This window comes from Chenopodium quinoa, unplaced genomic scaffold (assembly GCF_001683475.1).
Source record: "Chenopodium quinoa cultivar QQ74 unplaced genomic scaffold, ASM168347v1, whole genome shotgun sequence".
Taxonomy (NCBI): domain Eukaryota; kingdom Viridiplantae; phylum Streptophyta; class Magnoliopsida; order Caryophyllales; family Amaranthaceae; genus Chenopodium; species Chenopodium quinoa.
This window is the reverse complement of record NW_018742733.1, coordinates 4,079,404-4,098,954: the sequence shown is the minus strand read 5'-3', so window position 1 is coordinate 4,098,954 and position 19,551 is coordinate 4,079,404. Positions and strand designations below refer to the sequence as shown.

At 32.4% G+C, this 19,551-nt stretch overlaps 3 protein-coding genes across 5 annotated transcripts; 1 reads left to right on the top strand and 2 right to left on the bottom strand.

The window, feature by feature from the left end:
* The first annotated feature begins 344 nt into the window (after positions 1-344).
* LOC110723940 (60 kDa jasmonate-induced protein-like) lies at positions 345-9,462 on the top strand. Of its 2 annotated transcripts, XM_021903353.1 has the most exons (5): positions 347-2,205; positions 2,421-4,088; positions 4,987-5,113; positions 6,011-6,174; positions 6,315-9,462. In XM_021903353.1, exon 2 carries the CDS (start codon positions 2,434-2,436, stop codon positions 4,024-4,026), a length of 1,593 nt encoding a protein of 530 aa, XP_021759045.1. In that variant the 5' UTR covers positions 347-2,205; positions 2,421-2,433; the 3' UTR covers positions 4,027-4,088; positions 4,987-5,113; positions 6,011-6,174; positions 6,315-9,462. The 2 variants fall into 2 exon arrangements, with proteins under 2 accessions (XP_021759044.1, XP_021759045.1); XM_021903352.1 differs by having other exon boundaries at positions 345-4,088.
* LOC110723942 (protein GOS9-like) lies at positions 9,346-10,885 on the bottom strand. Its single transcript, XM_021903355.1, has 4 exons — positions 10,765-10,885; positions 10,421-10,621; positions 9,693-9,959; positions 9,346-9,568 (listed from the first exon to the last, which is right to left on the bottom strand). Exons 1-4 carry the CDS (start codon positions 10,783-10,785, stop codon positions 9,545-9,547), a joined length of 513 nt encoding a protein of 170 aa, XP_021759047.1. The 5' UTR covers positions 10,786-10,885; the 3' UTR covers positions 9,346-9,544.
* A 6,396-nt stretch (positions 10,886-17,281) lies between these two features.
* On the bottom strand, positions 17,282-18,723 carry LOC110723600 (protein GOS9-like). 2 transcript variants are annotated; one of them, XM_021902947.1, is made up of 3 exons: positions 18,499-18,723; positions 17,590-17,832; positions 17,284-17,481 (listed from the first exon to the last, which is right to left on the bottom strand). In XM_021902947.1, exons 1-3 carry the CDS (start codon positions 18,586-18,588, stop codon positions 17,476-17,478), a joined length of 339 nt encoding a protein of 112 aa, XP_021758639.1. In that variant the 5' UTR covers positions 18,589-18,723; the 3' UTR covers positions 17,284-17,475. The 2 variants fall into 2 exon arrangements, with proteins under 2 accessions (XP_021758638.1, XP_021758639.1); XM_021902946.1 differs by having other exon boundaries at positions 17,282-17,832.
* Positions 18,724-19,551: the final 828 nt, after the last annotated feature.

Genomic DNA, 19,551 nt, shown 5'->3' with positions numbered 1-19,551 from the left:
TATTTATTTTTAATAATATATATTGTTCGTCTGTTTAACACAAGAACTGTAGATGCATCTTTGTGTGGGTGCATATATTTTCCAAAGGGGGAGGCAGGGTAACATTTTTGTGGTGTTTCAACTTTCAACCTAATTATGGAACATCTAGTTTGGCACTGTTTGGTGGCTGGCTTTGATTGTTTTGTTTCTTCATGACATGAGAAGCAGCCTAAAAAGATGTTTTGTAATTTTTATTTTTCTCCAGTTGCTTTAAAGCTAGCTTTTTAAGCTGACTGGTATAGCTGTAAATAAGTAAATTCTTTTGTGTATAAATTTTAAAGTTTTAATCGGCTAACTTCCAATAGCTGGCTTCATCAAACATAATTATAGCTAAAGCTACCAGCAGACTAAAAGAATATATGTAGCTACTAACAGCTGGTTAAGCAAGCCAACTGCCAAAAATTAACAAACTGCAAACCAAGGCCTTTGTCTGATTACTGTGATATAGTACATCAGTTTCAGTTTATGTGGCTTTTATGTTTTAGTTTAAACTATAAATCATGGATATATTTCTGTGCAACTGAGGTATCATGCTGTTTATGCCGAAATTTCGATACTGTATTCCATATACATTTGTTTCTGCTGTTTTGGTTCAAGATATTGGCTTACAGGCTCTTGAAGCCATCTGTAGTTTATTGTGATTCTATTGTCTACAGGATTTCAGAACTGCGCAATGTTTCAATCACGCCATTCAAACTGGCTTTTGAATAGACTCGACTTGGTGAAAGCTGTGTTAATCCTGGATAGCAAGCAACAGGTCTAAGAGTTTGCGTTGGACTTAAAGTGTTCCCCTTGTATGATGACTTGGTTATTTGGAGCCATCTTTCATTCAGATAAGTTTTGTTTACTTCTTTCTGTATTATGCACCTATATTGAACATACTGAGAATATGTCGTAGTACATATTATTTATACGAAGTTATGAACTTGTACATAGTATAATTTGTAGCTAACTCATGTAAGCCAAGTTTCTATTTTCTGATGAGTAGTCAAGTCCCGTGAAATTTGGTCTATAATGTGCTGCAGGCCTGCAGCTCTGCTGCTAACCTAAGCAGTAGTTACTTTTGTCTAGAAGTTTAAATCCTCTCTTAAACTGAAAGAGACAGCTTATGCCAGAATGACTCTTTAGAATGATACAAATTTTTATACTTGTATAACTTATGCTTAACTGATTTTTTGGAATGCAAAGGCAAATTTCATGAATTGATATGCACTACGAGGGTAGAGGGATTGATTCTGGATAGGAGAGCATCTTAATTTTTTCTTTGATAGGAATATAAAGGAAAATAGAAAGAAGATAAAAAGGTGGATTCTTGTGTATATAGTTCTGCCAACCTCAAAATGTTGAGATTCTGCGTAATTTGCAAGTAGTGTATTAAAAGTTTGACATTATGCTTTCTAATGCAAAACTTTGACCATTGATATCTTTAATGATCAATTACAAAAGTTTGATATGTTTAGACTAATCTCACATCATTTAAAAAAAAAAAAAAAACTTCCTTTGTTCTTAATTAATAAAAGAGTAACAATTAACTACAATGTTATTTTGGAAAGTTTGACAATTATTGCAACAATTTTATTTTGGGGATAATGAATTAAGGGGGTAATAAAAGTCATACTAGAAAAAACATAAGTGATTAGCGGTGTTATTATAGGAGATAAGGTGTTTACAAATGAAATATGGTAGTTGTGTCATGAAATAAAGAGAGAGATGGAGGAATCATTATGATAGTAATAGTTCTCCACCCTCCCCCTAGTATAACTATTACCCCCATAATGAGGGGTTATAGTTCTCTTTTCTTCACCTCTCACCACACCGTTACTATACAAACTCTCTTACAATCTCACCATCACTATCTCATCCTTCCTTAAATTCTCTTTCATTTTATATGGTTTGACTTTTATTACCCTAGTAATACATCACTCTCAATCCAAGCATGCCCAAAAAGTAGAAACTTTAACCTTGCCAAAACCACATGTTTACCTTTTGTTTCTCTTTCTTCGATTTCTCATCACATGAGGTTCAATATAGAATCTACTCAACTTGAGCAATTAAATATTTTATCTACTTTGGAGTTTTATTTATGTCTTTTTATTCAAAGCATTTACTTATTGTCTTTGCGTGTGTGTGTGTGTGTGTGTGTGTGCATGTGCACTTATATTAAAGGTGTGAAGTTTTTTTTTTTTTTTTTACGAATTTACTAGTTGCATTTATCTTGAAACACTGTAGTTGCATCTTGCATTATTGATAGTTACAGTAGAATAGGAAAAGATACTGTTTTTCTTTGATATTAACTCTTTGTGAAAAGCTTACTATTATGGTGTATTTATGGGTACAAACTTTTTGTTATCGCAAAATTTTCATAAACTTCCTTCTTACAGGGGCTTGACAAGGATGATCAAATTCAACATATCAACTGACAATTACATGACATTCATCCAACAAGTACGAGACTGGGCAAAGGATCCAAATAGGTTTTCCCATGGTTGTCCTGTCCTTCCACATCCACCTCCAACAATGAAAGAAGCACAATATATGGACATTGAATTACGAGCAAAAGATGCTAAGCAAATAGAACGAGTTCTGACTGTGAAAATAAGACGGCATGACCTATACATTATTGGCTATCGGATGGATGGAGCTACCAACTGGCTTGAGTTTAAGTGGGACACTACCAATTTAAAGTTAATTCCTCATTCTGTATCTCTTGGCTTTGGTGAGAACTATGATAACCTTGGTAAGCTAGAGAATCTTGAGAAGGTGGGCTACAGCACGCTCAAACAAACTATCATTGACCTTGCTTTAACTACAGACAGCAAAACCAGGAAGTCCTCATTGCGTGCTTTAGCTGTTATGATATCGGAGACAGTTAGATTTCAGAAGCTGTCTGATACCTTCGCCCCGGTGATGCAGGCACTAAAAGATATTAAATTTGATGAGACTTGGATGGAACCTCTGATTAAGAATTGGGGTGATCTTTCAGACATGTTACTACGTGAGGACCAATTCGCCATTTACTTCCGCCTACCTCGAGATAAAGAGACTAATCAGCCTAATATCCTTACAAGGACAAAGGAGTTGGGAATAGTCACTTCAGCAGATGCAGCCAAGTGTATCTCTGTCTTGAAAGGAAACTATCCAACTCGTAAATTGCAACTCATGGGAATTCCTGCTGCAGCTAATTCAGGTAACTCCATTCAGGGCAAAGGGTTACCTCTTCTCCAGGTGTTCTCTGTTCATATCAACAACATTGCTGGTGAAATCTATGGAACAATTCAAGTTGATGATGGCTTAGGTACCCTCCATCTCTACAAACGACAGAGGACTGATTACGAGTCCATTAAAACTAACGAGGCTCTGACTCTCACTGGGCCCTATCGCTGCACATCGGTTAGTCAATATTTTAAAGTGAGTCTTGATCTCAAGAAGCGGGGCAATAACCCTACTTCAGATGTTGAAGTAAGCAATGATTTGTTCTCATGGGATATTTGTCAACTCAGCAATGATGATTACTATGACAAGCGTCTATCTAATGTTGTGAATGGCAGAAGTGGGTCTGCAACAGTGTACTACACCCCGTTTCGTGATGCAGTGCAGGCTAATGTGGAAGTTGTGCTTATCAATGGTGATGGTAAAAACCCAGCTGAAGTGTATGGAAGCCTGGTTGCTCGTTATAGCAACTATATTTTTTCCACTGGTGATGAGCAAGCTAAATACCAAAGTACTCTGTTTAACAAGCCAAGCAAGGAGTTTGTGAAGGTGAACCCTGGTACACCCATCCCATTGTCGAGAGCTGTAATCAGTGTGCCTACTACGGGATCCCTTATAACTGAAGCTAACATATTTGTTAGTTCTAATAAAGAAATTTCCAAGGGGACAGCTGAATTTCCTCCTCAGTTGGATGGTAAAACTGTGAAAGCCATTAAGGGGAAATTTGGTCTTGTTCGAGTGACAGTAGCATGGAAAGCTCAGATTTCTGACGACTGATTGACAAAAAAATATATGGTTCCTGCACTCGATCAATGAACCAAATAATCTGTTTGGTCCTGGTAATCCTCTAATGTCTTCTTCGTGTTGTAATGGCCTTTAGGCTTTAATAAATGTATAATTATGTGTGTGTGTGTGTTGGCATGTCTTGTAATAACGGCTTCCACTTCTAATCTGGGGAATTGCCAATAATCCTTTGTCTTGGAGTTGCCTTGTAATTTCCTTTAGGTATGAAGAGTTTGATGTTACCTGTGCTATCTCTTCACTAATTTGCTCAATGTTGTTGCTTTTAAGAAAACATGGTACTTCAGAATAAGCTCTCCTATTAGACCCCTTTAGTACAAAAAGATGGTCTAATAGGTGAGATAGGGGTATGTGAGATCCAAAAATCTAACCTTGTGGTTGATGGCATTGCTTATTTACTGACCTTTGCCAGATAATTAATTAGCATATTTATGTGGTCAATCAGCCAAAATATGAAAATATACACTAGATATGACTATCTAAGTCTGTCTAGTTGGCTAAAAAGCTAGCTTTTCAAGCTGGTTGAAGCAACTTCTTCATGTAATTTTTTGGGTTTCCAAAAAGCTGGTCACTATCCCTTATAAATGGCTAAAAGCCTAAAACTACCATCTTGCTAAAAGAATATAAATAGCTAAACTACTAGCTGGTCAGTGGTCAAATAAGCCAAGTGACGAGTGAACCGATGGAAGCTATCAGATTATGTAAAATAATACTCCGTACTAGCAACTGAAGTAGGCTAGCAGCCTGTGTTGCACTTGATTTCAATGTATACTGTGATCAAGATTATATTACTTTGCAACTATGGTATCGTTTTTTTTTTCAATTCATGTGCTGATATTTTGTTACTGTCCTGTACATCCATATTCTATTTGTTCTGCTGTACTGTTTGGCCATAGCTGGTTAATAATCTTATTGTCTACTCGTACATGATTTCAGAACTGAGTGCTGTTTCCATCACTCTACTCCAACTTTATTCGAGTATACTCGATATGGTCAATGTTGCAACCCTGGAGAGCAACTAACTGGTGGTAACAATTTGCAATGAAGTTGAAGTATTTCCCTGGTCCGGTGACTTAGTTATGTGGATTCACCTTACATCCAGATAAGCTTTATCTTACTGTTTTCTGTTTTATACTTTGCATTAGATTGACAGAACCTTGTGTATGAACTTGTACTGTAATCTGTAGCCCACCTCTATAAATAATGCGATTTTTACAAGTATTTTCTACCGAGCAGTCAAGTCCTGTGGGTTTCCTAAGAAGTAGTTCCTTGTCTTGTATGAGAAAGCTGAGTGAGATAGTTTATGCTATAACGACTCTTTAGGAGACACACGTACATGAATTATAGTTTATGCTAAAAGATGCTTTAGGATAAGGAGAATTTCATGAATTGACATTCACTAAAAGGATTTATTGATTCTGGATAGTATAGCACCCTATTGTTTCCTTTGTATCATTTTCGAAGAACAAGGAAAGAAGATAAAAGGTGGATTCTTTTTTTTTCCTAAAGCTAAGCTTTCTGCTTATCTTTTCAGCAAAACTTCAGTGTGATATTCTGAGTACCAAAAAGATCTGAGAATCTGGGCATAACTTCAGTATTAAATGAGAATTGTATCCTCCTTTATTTCTAGTCACTGCCACTTGTACCTTTTATTATTAGTTGATTAGTTTATCTAGAATGAGCGGTAGAGTTAATATCAACTCACTCTTGCCAAAAACTTGAGAATTTCAAATTGGATGTGATGCAATTTGTGTTATAACTGGTTTTTGAAGCTCAGTATAAAATCAGCTCAACTTCCAGTATGATTTTTGTCTCTAATTTGGAGCATTAAATGTTTATTGTGTATTTATGTGTTTGTTAAGTATATTCCACAAAAGGGGTGAAGTTTATTCAAAATTTACGAGTTGTATTAAGATCCCTGATGATGAAAACCCTGCAAACCCTCATTTTTATTACACAGGAGCTGGGAATAGTAACTTCGGCAGATGCAGCTAAATGAATAGCGCCAATAGCCCTGTTGCTAGGAAACCATCCAACTCCAGAAGACTTGCCACAAACTTAACCTGGTTCCATTCGATGGAAAGGATATCTTCTCCTCCAACCTCGAGGTGTACTAAATACTCGGTACGTATCAACAACCTTGCTGGTAAAATATAAGAAAGATTGATTTCAAACATGACTTGGGTATATGTACTAATGTACACATAAAGATTACGAGTACATTCAAGGCTCTCAGACTCTGACTCTTACTGGACCTGTCACAGTTGGAAGTGAATTACATTCTTAAGAAGCAAGGCAATAACCCTTCTTCAGAGATGAAATCAGCAGAGGGAACTTCGTTTGCTAGTACACTGCAGGCTAGTGTTGTGCAGGCTAGTACATTGCAGACGTTTGTGGAAGCCTGATAGCAGCTCGTTATATCAACTATGATTTATTGCACTGCCACTGGGATGAGCGAACTAAATCTTACTATCGATGTACATATTTTAAGAAGATAGATGAACGGGAGAATGTGAAGGTGAAGTGTGGGACAGGAAATCTCATCCCATTGCTGAGATCTGTGATACCTGTGCCTACTATGGGTCTATAGGATTCCTTGGAAGTTATTGAGGGAAGGGAAGCATGGCCATGTTCGAGTGACAGTAACATGAAGTTATGTACACCCAGGTGAGGGTGTCTATAGGTTCCTGCAGAATTTGTTATATGCACCCAAGTGTACATAATAGGCTATCGGGTTCCTGTGATCAATCGCTACTGATTGTGCTTTAATGTCTTAGATGTAATGGTTTTTGGACACTTATTTCAGAGTTTTTTTTTTTTTTTTTTTGAGGTAATTTTCCAAAGACTTCTATATTTGAGCTTCAATTACCATTAAAAACTGAGCCTGGCTTGTTATCTAGTTGCATACAAAGAATATGCCAAGTCTTAATAAATTAGTTTATTAGATTAAAAGTAAAATAATGCTTCATTTTTCTTGATTGACTTGGTTAATCAAGTAATAGTGGCCATTTCAAAATCAATATATACTAATATACTTCGTATTAAAAGATTGTAACGTAACACAACAAATCTCTCTAGGATTAGTTTTTTTTAAAGAGAAATGGGATAAAAAAAAATGGAAGGGGTAAATAGATGTGAACGTTGAAAGCGCAATGAGTGTATGTTTTTAGGGTGAGAGTTGTGGTGTTATTTATAGGAGGAGATAGATTTTGACTTTGAAACAGGCTTTTTTTTATTGTGTGTTTTTTTATTTGCTTGGAGAGCAAGGATTATGCGTGGAGAGAAAGGTAACCGACGTGTTTGATGGGAGAGTATTTAAATAATTAATACTTTTTTTGACGTGTAATTAATTAATAATTTAGTTTATAGAACCACACTAAACAAACTATCTATAACCTCAGGGGCTATAATAGGAGTTTTGAAATAAATTAATACTTTAATTTTTTTTTAAAAATAAATTACGGAGTAATACTTTAATTGAGATTTAATGATTTGCGATTATCGAATTCTTTTTTTTTTACACAAATTATCGATTTCAAACTTGATTAGTAAATGAAATTATATTATTTCAAAAAAAAAAAAGTAAATGAAATTATATGATTTTTTTTTTTTTGAAAGAAAATGAAATTATATGATTTGATTTGGCATGAATTGTTATTGACCACCAACTCGAAATCAAAAGATTATTTATTAACAGATAGGGCCGGATATCATTTATGAGACTAATTCAAATATTTTTTTGAGCCGCACTTATTTAAAAGGACAATACTATACATACCCTTAGGGCTATATATAAGTATTAAATTACATTAGAAAATCGTATAATATAGGAAATAAAGAAAAATATAAACACTAATTACACTGATTTGCACGCGTTTTTATCACGAATTCCTAGTTTTATACGATTTTCAAAAGTATATTTAATGTTTAGGGCTACATACAACATAACCCTATTTAAATTAAAACAACGTTTTTTTAGTGTGGCCAATCCATCACACCGTGCGGCAAATAATTGACACATACCAAAACACAGACCGAGTAACTTCTTACCAAATGAAAAACCCCTGACCAAGTAATGCGGTCACACAGTATGACCAATCACATATGAAAAATTTGTGATTTCGAAATATTTTACTACGTATACAATAATTATTCCGGGATTTCCCTTCTCTCACATAGTCCCAAACCTACAACATTTGTTGTAATTTTTAGGGGTATTAAAAAATCGGTTCCAAACCTACAACATTTGTTGTAATTTTTAGGGTATTAAAAAATCGGTTTGGACTGGGCCGTCTAGTAGGTTGCAAAATTTAAAATTTCGATTACCCCTTAAAAATGGGCGTAATGGATAAAATTTGGTTAAGGGTCACCACACAACGAATTAGTAACATATTCTGAGTACCCCTTACAAATGTTGTAGGTATGATTCAAATTCTGAGTACAATTTGGTTTGGGTAGTGGGTCACAATCCATCGTTCAAGTATACGTTGGTATGATTCAAATTCTGTTCAGATAAACTTTTTCAAGTTAGTTTAGTTTTTAACAATTAAATTTTTTGGGTGCAGATGATCCACTAGAAAAATACAAATTACAAATAAGGATCAACGGCTTTTAATCTATGACCTATTGTTTCTCAGTATAGTTTTAAATTTTTAAAAACATTATAAACACTGTACAACATAGATAGTCAATTGAATTGTCAATGTATGTTTGCATATATGGTTTAGGCCATAATTAGTTATTTATTTATGGAAATTTTGTGAAAAACTACATATAATAGTCCAGAATTTGCGAGAAACTACCTATTAAAAAAATGTTGTAATTGACTACCTAATTTTGAAAAATGTTGTAATTTACTACCTTAGACCGAATTATGAAGTTTGACCAAAATTTTTCGACGTTGACTTGGTCACGTGACACTTAGTGACCATCATGTGGGAAAATTGTGAGAAAATTTGGGAAAGAAAAGGGTCATTAATTGTCACGTGATGGTCACATGACCAAGTCAACGCCGGAGAATTTTAGTCAAACTCCTTCATAATCCGGTGTAAGGTAGTAAATTACAACATTTTTCAAAAATTAGGTAGCCAATTACAACATTTTTTTTAATAGGTAGTTTCTCGCAAATTCTGGAGTATAGTAGGTAATTTTTCACAAAATTTCCTTTATTTATATTTATTTTGTTTCAGGTCATTATCTTCCATTCATGTGTTATAAGGTCATTACTTAAGTTACATTAAAATTAGATGTGAAACTTTTAATTAAGTATGCACTAAAGGGTTAAGAGATCAAGTATTGATATATCAAGACTTGTTAATATAATATATTAAAAAGACCGATACAACAATCACGTACTCAAGTTGATTAATGGCTACAAATCACACTTGAGAGCCCACTTTGATTAGTAGTAAACATGATATGTGGCTTATTGGAAACAAAGAAAATCCCACAGCATAATCGCCAAAGATGGAGGCTATCGCGGTAGCCAAACACTTCAAGCGCAGGAGCAGTCCTGAAGCTGATTAATTTGCCATGGAAACCAATTCAAGCATTATTAGGTGTGAACAAAATTTTTATAGCAAAATCTAAAAAAAAAAATCTTGGTATTATTAACATTTTATAAATATATAATCATGTCTCACCTTCTTCTCGACGAAAATTCCAACAGACTCGAGATAGTTGTGGTGCCTTCCAAAAACTCCGACAATAGGGCCATCGAGTGTACATGGAGAAGAGAAATCCTTTGCGGTGCATTCAATACCCTTTCCTTGTCCGAATGGTCCGTATCCATTTGGACATAAGTTGGTGTGGATCTTCATTGTGCCAATCAAGCATTGACCACCTTGGTATATGTAGTTACCATAGGTACCGCTAATTCGAGTTATCTTTTCACCACACTTGAGCACAATCTATTTTCATTTATGTATGAAAGTGAAATTAAGGGACAATATGTTAGAAGCAAGAACTAAAAAATTAACATAATAAGATATTCGATGATTTTACAGCGGTATTATTTTAATGATACACAATATGATCGTTTTATTTTTTTTATATTATAAAATAGCCACAATTAATCATATAATATTTACCATGTAAACTTAAATTTTAAAAAATTTAATTCAATATGAAATAAATATATTCGAGAAATTATAAAATAAGAATAAAAAAAATATAAATGAAAATAAATATTTGATAAATCAAAAAAATATTGATAATACTATTTTATACCAATAATTAAGTAATATAATCAATTACTAGAAAAATATGTCAATCATAAACTATATAATCATTAAATATTATAAATGACTACTGTAAAATTTCATAACTTAAATTTTCTTGTATATATATTTTACGTGTATTAATTACTAACCTTGGACTCATTTCCACAAGTGCCACCAAACATCTTGGTGTAGGTACCACCACATGGCTTAGCTACGACGAACCCAATGGCATCGATAATGAACCCGTGCCTTACAATCACTTCCTTGATGCTCTCACCTTCTTGTAGTTTAAAGCTGTAGTTTTCGGGGCATTGTGAACCATAAGGTCCGTATTGTTCAATCATATGCTTCTATTAAAAATAAACTTAATTTCAACATACATGAATAATAATAATCAAATAATTGAAGCTCAGCTCGAAGAAATGGATTAAACTTATTTATGCATAGAGAAATAGAAAAAAAAAAAAAAAAAAAAAAGGAACTAACTCCAAACCTGGGCGATTTCTTGAGCCATTTTGTTGAGAGCGAGGTGATGGAAGAAGCTTGGAAATTACTAATAAGTTGTAGTAACTAAGTGAATGCTGTGATTTGTAATGAATGAAGAGGATGTGTATATATACACATTTAGATCATCACTTTGAATATATTCTAGTGGTCCATAATTCTTCACTTTGAATATATACACATTTAGATCATCACTTTGAATATATTGTAATGTTATATATATACACATGATTTAGATCATCACTTTGAATATATCAATTATACATGCATGTGAGCATAGAAATAAAGTGAAATATATCGTGTAATATTTAATCCATTTATATACATATTCCATTGGATAGTGATAGATTGATTGAATTGATGAATTCTCATTATATGTGAAGCTATACAGTAAATCGGTGCGTCTAAAGTAGGCAGAGTGCCAAAATTGGAACTTAGTACTCAATTTACATATTCAATTTCTTTTTATTGGCTTAGGGTTGGATTGAGTTAGATTTCATAAATATGATATGATGGTGGAGGTGTATGCATTGTGCTAAAGCTTAATGTACATTATTTGAACATGAGGCATAAAACCAAAGCATATAAAGACTAAGGGCATGTTTACATTTAGTGAAGTGAAGTGAACTGAACTGAACTGATTGAACTTGAACTGAAATGAACTAAATAGAGCTGAAATGAATATTTTATAAGAGAAGGAAATTGAGAGCTGAATTGAACTGAACTGATTGGAGTTGAAGTGAGGTGAACTGAACTGAAATTAAGCTAAAATGAACAGGCCTTAAGGCCATGTAAACTAAAATGACCGTGAACTGAATTGCACTCAAATAACCTAGATTACTATTATTAATTTATTAATTAATAATTAATTAATAATAGTTGGACAATTTGCAATAGCTACACTAATAATGTCACCCTTATAATTTGATCATGATAATTAATACGTAGTATTTTGTTTTAAATCTATACCATTTATTCCATTGACCAAACTATACATATTTAATACCTTGTATGCGGAAATTAAAAATACTTAGTTACCCTTTCTTCTTTCCCCTTTCTCTTTACCATCCCCTCTCAATAATGATTTCTGGCGCAACAATTGCTAGTATTGCCACAATCAATCGGGGTCGAAATCGTGGAGATAGATAAGGGGTGATCTCAATGACATGTTTGCTTCAAATTGTAGGATCTGCTAGCTTGTACAAAAGTTGAAGTTATGACTTACACTCCAATAACTTGAGAAGTTTTCCTGAAATTTAACAATTATAACTTGTGAATTTTGTGATGCAAGGTTAATACAGTTAATTTGTATATAGTGGGCTAAAAATGTAAAATTTTTACCCAAGATTATTACTTAATCATCAATAATAATTTACATAGTTGTTTCATGGAATGATGGTGCTCATATTTCACATCAAATGAGCATATATGCTTATCAACTAAGGTGTTGACGTTGATTCAATCCTTGCATTGCATCCAAAGATGCTGCCTTATGATCTGTAAATGTTGATAACAACATTGACGATTTTCAAAGGTGCCACATAATTTGTTCCTAAGACGTCAACTAATGCTGCCTTTTGAGTTGGATATGTTGAAAACAATAGCGAGTTAATAAGGATTGAGTTTGGGTATCTTAGAATTTGTAATTAAGGATACTGACCCCTATTCCCCTAATGAATTTTTTTATATATACAATCAGGTGCAAGATGAACTTAAGAGTGTACTGCTCATTTATATTTTTTTGCTCATATTAAAATATTAAAATGAGGGGAGAAAAAAAATTAAATGAGCCAAAAAAAAAAAAAAAAAAAACACCACCTTTGGTGGATCTATCTCTATGTACACTTGTGTGTATCTAAAAGGTTTTGGGCCTCCTAATAAGGAAGACTAATTTTTCTTTTTCAATTATCTAACGCAAGCGCAAGTACGTTTGAAAACATGAATGGTGTATGTACTAATTACTACGTATTAATCATGGCCTAGCTCCTTTGCGCGAGGGCTCTATATTCCTGCCAAACATCTTAGTGTAGGTACTTGGCTTAGCTACGACAAATCCAATTGCATCCAAAATGAAACCATACCTTACTATCACTTCCATTATACTTTCACCTTCTTCAAGTTTAAAGTTGTAGTTTTCAGGACATTGAGAGCCATAAGGTTCGATGGCAATCATATACTTTCGATCTCCTTTGAAAGACAAGGGTTATTCGACCTCCTTCGAAAGACAAGATTTATCTCCTCTTTTCGTAAGAGAATCATTTTAGGTAGGTTTGAATCCATGATATTAGATCTAATGCATTGTTGTGATGAAATTATTTCGTTGGTGAAAATTATGCAAGATCACAAGGGTTATCAAGCTTTCAAATACACACAGATGAATTAGAAGGAAAACATCCTCACGGCTACAAAGGATCGTTAGATTGTCTCTCCAACAAGGTTGTATTTTCAAGCGATATAATGAAAATAGTATAGTGTACAAGGGTTTGAAAAAGAATACTAGTGTTTGAAAAAGAACATGACATTAGAAAGAACATAAAGTTTTTACAAAAGAACGTGATAATTAATTACAAAACATGCATATTACTTTTTCATGGTTACTCAGATGGTTGAATGTGTTTGAAAAATAACCCTATGTTTGATAAGAGAACATGTTTGTGTTTCCGCCCATGTTCTTTAAAATATGCTTAATGTTATTTTTTTTGCCCATGTTCTTAAAACATGCATTTTTATGTTCTTTAAAATATGTCTAATGTTCTATTTTTTTCCCATGTTCTTCAAAATATGCCTAATATTCTTTTCGGGTGCACCCGAGTGCACCAACCATGCATTGGCGATATAAGCGAGAGATGTTTTACATTGCAAGATCTACTCGACAATCATAGTGTTTATGTAGGAAATTTTTATTTGATGCAATATCTTATGTATTTGTTAAAGTCGAATATCCTTTGTTAATGTTGACGACTTTTTATCAGTGAATTTTTTTAAGCATAATATTAATGTGGCCAATTGACCGTATTGATATAATTAAAAGTTACACCCTTGTAACAGATTATAAAAGTTAACACCCTTGTAACAGTACAGATTAGTATAAAAATTATTGCCGGTGATATATTGATATAAAAATTAGCAGTTGGCGATATATTGGTATGTAAATTAACATGTTGCAACATTTACCTCTATTATGTCGTCAGAGTATAAGCGTAGTTTATACGCACCTTAGCTAGTGTGAAAAACTTTTGGACGATGGAATAATGTGATGCAAGGTTAATACAGTTAAAACAAGCCCAGCTCGATTTGTTTTATAGTGGGCTAAAAATATAAAAGTTTACCCAAGCTTATTACTTTGTCGTCAATAATAATTTACATAGTCGTTGCATGGAATTATGGTGCTCATATATGCTCATCAACTAGGGTGTTGATGTTGATTCAATCCTTGCATTGCATATTTGCATCCAAAGATAATGCTGCCTTATGATCTGTAAATGTTGATAACAACATTGGCGATTTTCAAAGGTGCCACATAATTTGTTCCCAAGACATCAACTAATGCTGCGTTTTTGTGCTGGAAATGTTGAAAACAACATCGAGTTAATAAGGATTGTGTTTGGGTAGTTTAGATTTTGTTTTTAAGGATACCGACCCCTAATGAGATTTTTTTTTAGGAAATTTTGTGAAAAACTACCTATTATAATTCAGAATTTGCGAGAAACTACCTATTAAAAAAAATGTTGTAATTGACTACCTAATTTTGTAAAAATGTTGTAATTTACTACCTTTATGCCGGATTATGAAGGAGTTTGACCAAAATTCTCCGGCGTTGACTTGGTCACGTGACACTTGGTGAAAGAAAAGAGTCATTAAGTGTCACGTGATGGTCACGTGACCAAGTCAACACCGGAGAACTTTGGTCAAAGTCCTTCATAATCCGGCATAAGGTAGTAAATTACAACATTTTTCGAAAATTAGGCAGTTAATTACAACATTTTTTTTAATAGGTAGTTTCTTGCAAATTCTGGACTATAATAGGTAGTTTTTCACAAAATTTCCTTTTTTTTTTATATATAATCGGATGCAAGGTGCATTTATGGGTTTACTGCCCATTTTATTTATTTTAATGTTTATAAGGTATTTTCTTTCATCATTTTTTTATAAGGTCGTTTATTTCCACAAAATCTAAACTGTATTAGGTAGGTTTTTTTTTTTTCAAAAAAAAAAAACCTTAAAAATTTTTAAGGGACTATTTTATGTATATTGTTATGTTAAATATTTTGCCATGGTTATAATTCAATCATGAATTTGAATCAATTTTCCATTACATATATATATATATATATATATATATATATATATATATATATATATATATATATATATATATATATATATATATATATATATATATATATATATATATATATATATATAGTTGTAGGCACGAAAAATGTATATAAGTGCCACATGGGTTACTTTACTGGTCAAAAGTCAAAATATTGACTCGGGTTTTGACAATTAATTTAATTTAATTATTTTGGGTGAAATAAGTTAAATAAGCCCATTTTAATTGTTTTAATTAATTTTTTCATTTAATAGCAAAAGCCTACTTAAATGGGTTAAACTATATAAATTAGTCAAGATTACCAAGTCAAAAGCCCAACTTCATTGTACATCAAACCCTAACCCTAACAGTTACTCACTCTATAAATAGAGACTCTCTATTTCATTTAGGAGCAGGAAAAACCTAAGAAAGAGAGAAAAACTCAGAAAAAACCTCTCATCAAATACTCTAATCTTCTCCAAAGAAATCCTCTCAAAACCTAGAAGAAGAACAACAAGCATTCGACGTGCCGTTCTACTTTAGAAGATCACCCGTGGAAGAGATCAAGCCTCGACGGCCCTCAACACAAAGGAAAGAAGGAATTTAAATCATCAAGAACACCAGTTCAACCTCTACATCAAATAATCATTGATCGAGATCAAGCCTCGTCGGCCCTCAATCAAGAATTCAAGTCAAAGGTTTACATCAACAACAAGTCAAAATTCTACATCAACAATAAGTCAAAATTCTACATCAAATCTTCGATCGAGATCAAGCCTCGACGACCCTCGTTCGAGAATCAAGTCAATTCGTGAATTACGTCAAAGTCAAAGTGGAGATCGAATCAGAGGATCAAATTAGAGATTGTACCCAATATTATCATATTAATAAAATTAACACTTTGTTTCATTTATTTTGAATCTATATTTTGCAGATTTGAAATTTGTGTTTACAATAGTATAATTAGTCATTCATTTTATTTATCATGTCATTATATGTTTTGTATTATAATAAAAAAAATGTCCTAAAATGAAACTATTATATATGAAATGAAAGGAGCATAAAGAAGATACCAAGACAATAATATACTACCTCCATTTTTTTATTAGTTGACACGTTTTGACTTTTGCACTATTTACACACTCTTCTTTGACCGTGTATTTTGGTTTATACGTAATGAAAAATACAGTCATTTGTGATCTTGTTAGATTTGTTACAATTTATACTTTCAAAATATCAATTTTTTTTAAATAATTTTTGCTTATCGACAATCAAAGATATTAATGGTTGAATTTGTGCATTAGAAAACGTGACTTAAAAAAACGTGTCAACTATAAAGAAATTAAACGAAGGAAGTATTATCACTAGTATATAATAGTGATGCTCAATACACTAGTACAAGGCCTTTTGGAAATGAACTCGTAAACCGTGCGGGCTTGCCCCCAAAGTGAAAAATATTGTACTAGTATGTGTATAAGCATGCATCAGAGGCCCAACAGGTTTTCTAGTTAAATTTCCCTAAAGTAGTGCCAACTGATGAATAGTTTTACTTTTTTTTATAGTTTTTGAACGAACTGTGTATTTCTATTTATAAAAGTCTCGATTTTATATACTTAACTAGGTTAGGTCCCGTGCCATGCACGATAATTTTTAATAAATATTATAAATTTACAGGTAAAGTACTATATAATATTGTATCATTTTCTTGTTATTAACCGGATGATTGAATATCTTAACAATATGTATTCAACTCGTAAATAGATTTTTTTACACACTATTATTTATTCTATCTTCTGCAATATTATTTTTAATAATCACTTGAATTTAAAGATTTTTAATATCTTTCTTAGCAAGATTTTTATACATAAATACAATAATCTTGAAAAAAAAAAATCTTTATTGTAATAATAGAAGAGTATTATATTACATAATATTATAAGTCACAAACTATGTTAAGAATTAGTTTTTTTTCCTATCTTAACTTAAGGTCATGGAATCAATATGAAGGAAACATTAAATGTATTTTATTCTTTTATTTATATATTATATTAAAATGACACGTATTATTGCTGGTGTGTCATTTAGTATATATAGTTATAGTTATTGATGATTGATTTGTACAAGACGGCCTTAAATAATTTGTTTACTTATAATAGGAAATTAAAAACACATGTTAATTGTTAAGTGAAAAGTAAATATATTATATTGATCTCAAACACAGATATATTATCGATGACAATAATAATAATACATTAAGTCAAGGGTACGGATACATGGACACTTGACGCATGTTGGATACAAACTTGAAAGATAAAGAAAACATTGCTTGATGATGCTCTAGGTATGGAAGCATCCACAACCGTCATAAGCTCCAAGTCTCCAACTTCACTCCTAAAATGAAGTTTAATTTGTTATTAACAATCATGAGGCTTTAAGTTAACCATTTGATCATGTGACATGGTATTAAGAGTCAATCAACGAGTGAAACGTAGATGTTACCATTTGAACATAGAGTCCAATGGATGCAACGCTATCTTGAGCAGATCCAAAGAATCCAATTACTTCTTGGTTGTCTCGTAATGGCATTGGAGATTGGAAGTCGCTGCCGTCTTTAAGCTCATCATCTCCATAAGGCCCGTGTCCACGGGGTACCAAATCAGTATGTATCCTCAGTTGGGATATCTTTGAACCTTTATACCTTCCACTTATTCCAAGTATGTTTTCACCAAGTTGGAGATTAATCTTCATGAATGATACAAATTATAACAAATTAAATTTTGGAGAATTCATCATTTTAAGTTTAAATGAAGCTTAATCTATATATGGTTTATTGGATGATGAATTTTAAAAATTAGACAAATGATTTATAGTTAATTTTTACATTATAAAATAAATCATAATCAGCCAATAAAAAAAAATAGTACTCGTATAATGGCACTACAAGAAAATAACAAGATTCGAACATGCAACATCAAACTCTTATATTAAATGTTTCACCAATAAGCTATGACATATTTTATGTATTCTTTGTCAAACAATATTTATATATCTAGTGTTGAAAAGGCTTTTCGTATCGATTTTTAGGATTTAGTGGCGATTGTAAATGATACGATTTCTTAAAATTATATAATTGTGTAAAAATAGTGTGGATATGTATTATTATGTTTTTCGTATTGACTTTATATGGGAAAAACCATGGCGATTGTAAAATGATACGACTTCCTTAATTATTTCACAAACAGACTTGCATATTGTAACGAATGTACAATCGTTACGAAAAGACATTTTTCTTGTAGTGTGGTTTAATTTTAAGGATGACTACCATAGAATTTTCATATCTATATATGCGTATGCATGCATATATATAAGTACTGTTATACATATGAGTTATGAAGTATGAGGTATGACCTTGTTTTTATTTCCACCATTGCCTCCGTAAATGTTGGTTCTGCTATCCCCATCATCACCGGTAATGGTGAACCCGATTGCATCCACCATGAATCCCGACCATACGATTACTTCTGTTATTGTTTCATCGTCGTTGATTTGGAAGGAATAGTTTTCTTCGGCTTTGTCGTTACCATATGGTCCGTACCTCTGCAACGATAGTTATATATATAAAATAAATAGTTTAAATAATGTTGAAAGTCTAACTGGCTAATACAAGAGGGGGGGTGAATTGTATTTGAGGTGAAATCTAAAAACTTTTGCGGAATTTAACTAAATGAAATAATGACGAGAGAAGATATAGGCTTTTCTAAATTTCCACTATGTAATCAAACTCTTTACAAGTGAAGATTCAAACCCGTTAACAAGTTCCACAAACTAGGAACTTGTTCCCAACTCTCACAGAAGCCTTCAGCAACGAAGCTTCCTTGACCTCACTTTAAAAACTCACAATCCCAACCCCTAAGTACTTGAATACAATATGTGATTACAAATACCTATTGCACTCAAGAATATAAGAAGGATAATAACTCTCTTTATGTTATTAGAAGGCTACTGGAATTTTTATGCTCAAGAGTTATATCTTTCTGAGATAGTTTGCATGAGTATTTATAGAGAAGGCTTAGTCATTAACCTCCACTATAATCACGTCCACATGCCAACAACCCACTAACAACTTGTGGAGTTATCTTGACAGATGGTAATCATGAAGAGGTTTCCTAGCCTTATCTAATTAGTCCACTATCTTAAACAACTTGATAATCATTAGCCGTATAAAGATTTTCACACAGAAAAACCGCTTGCTATCCTTATCAAATATTTGTTTAAAAAGATTATCAAAAGTTTGTTTAAAAAGATTTTATTTGAAAAGATAAATTTATTATTTATTAAAACAACTAGATAATTATCTTCGATAATTATCTTTATTAAAACTTTTACAAATTATCTTTTCTTTAAGAAATTATCTTTTAAAACTAACTTTTATTCCAGTAGTCTTTTTAACATAAGTCATTG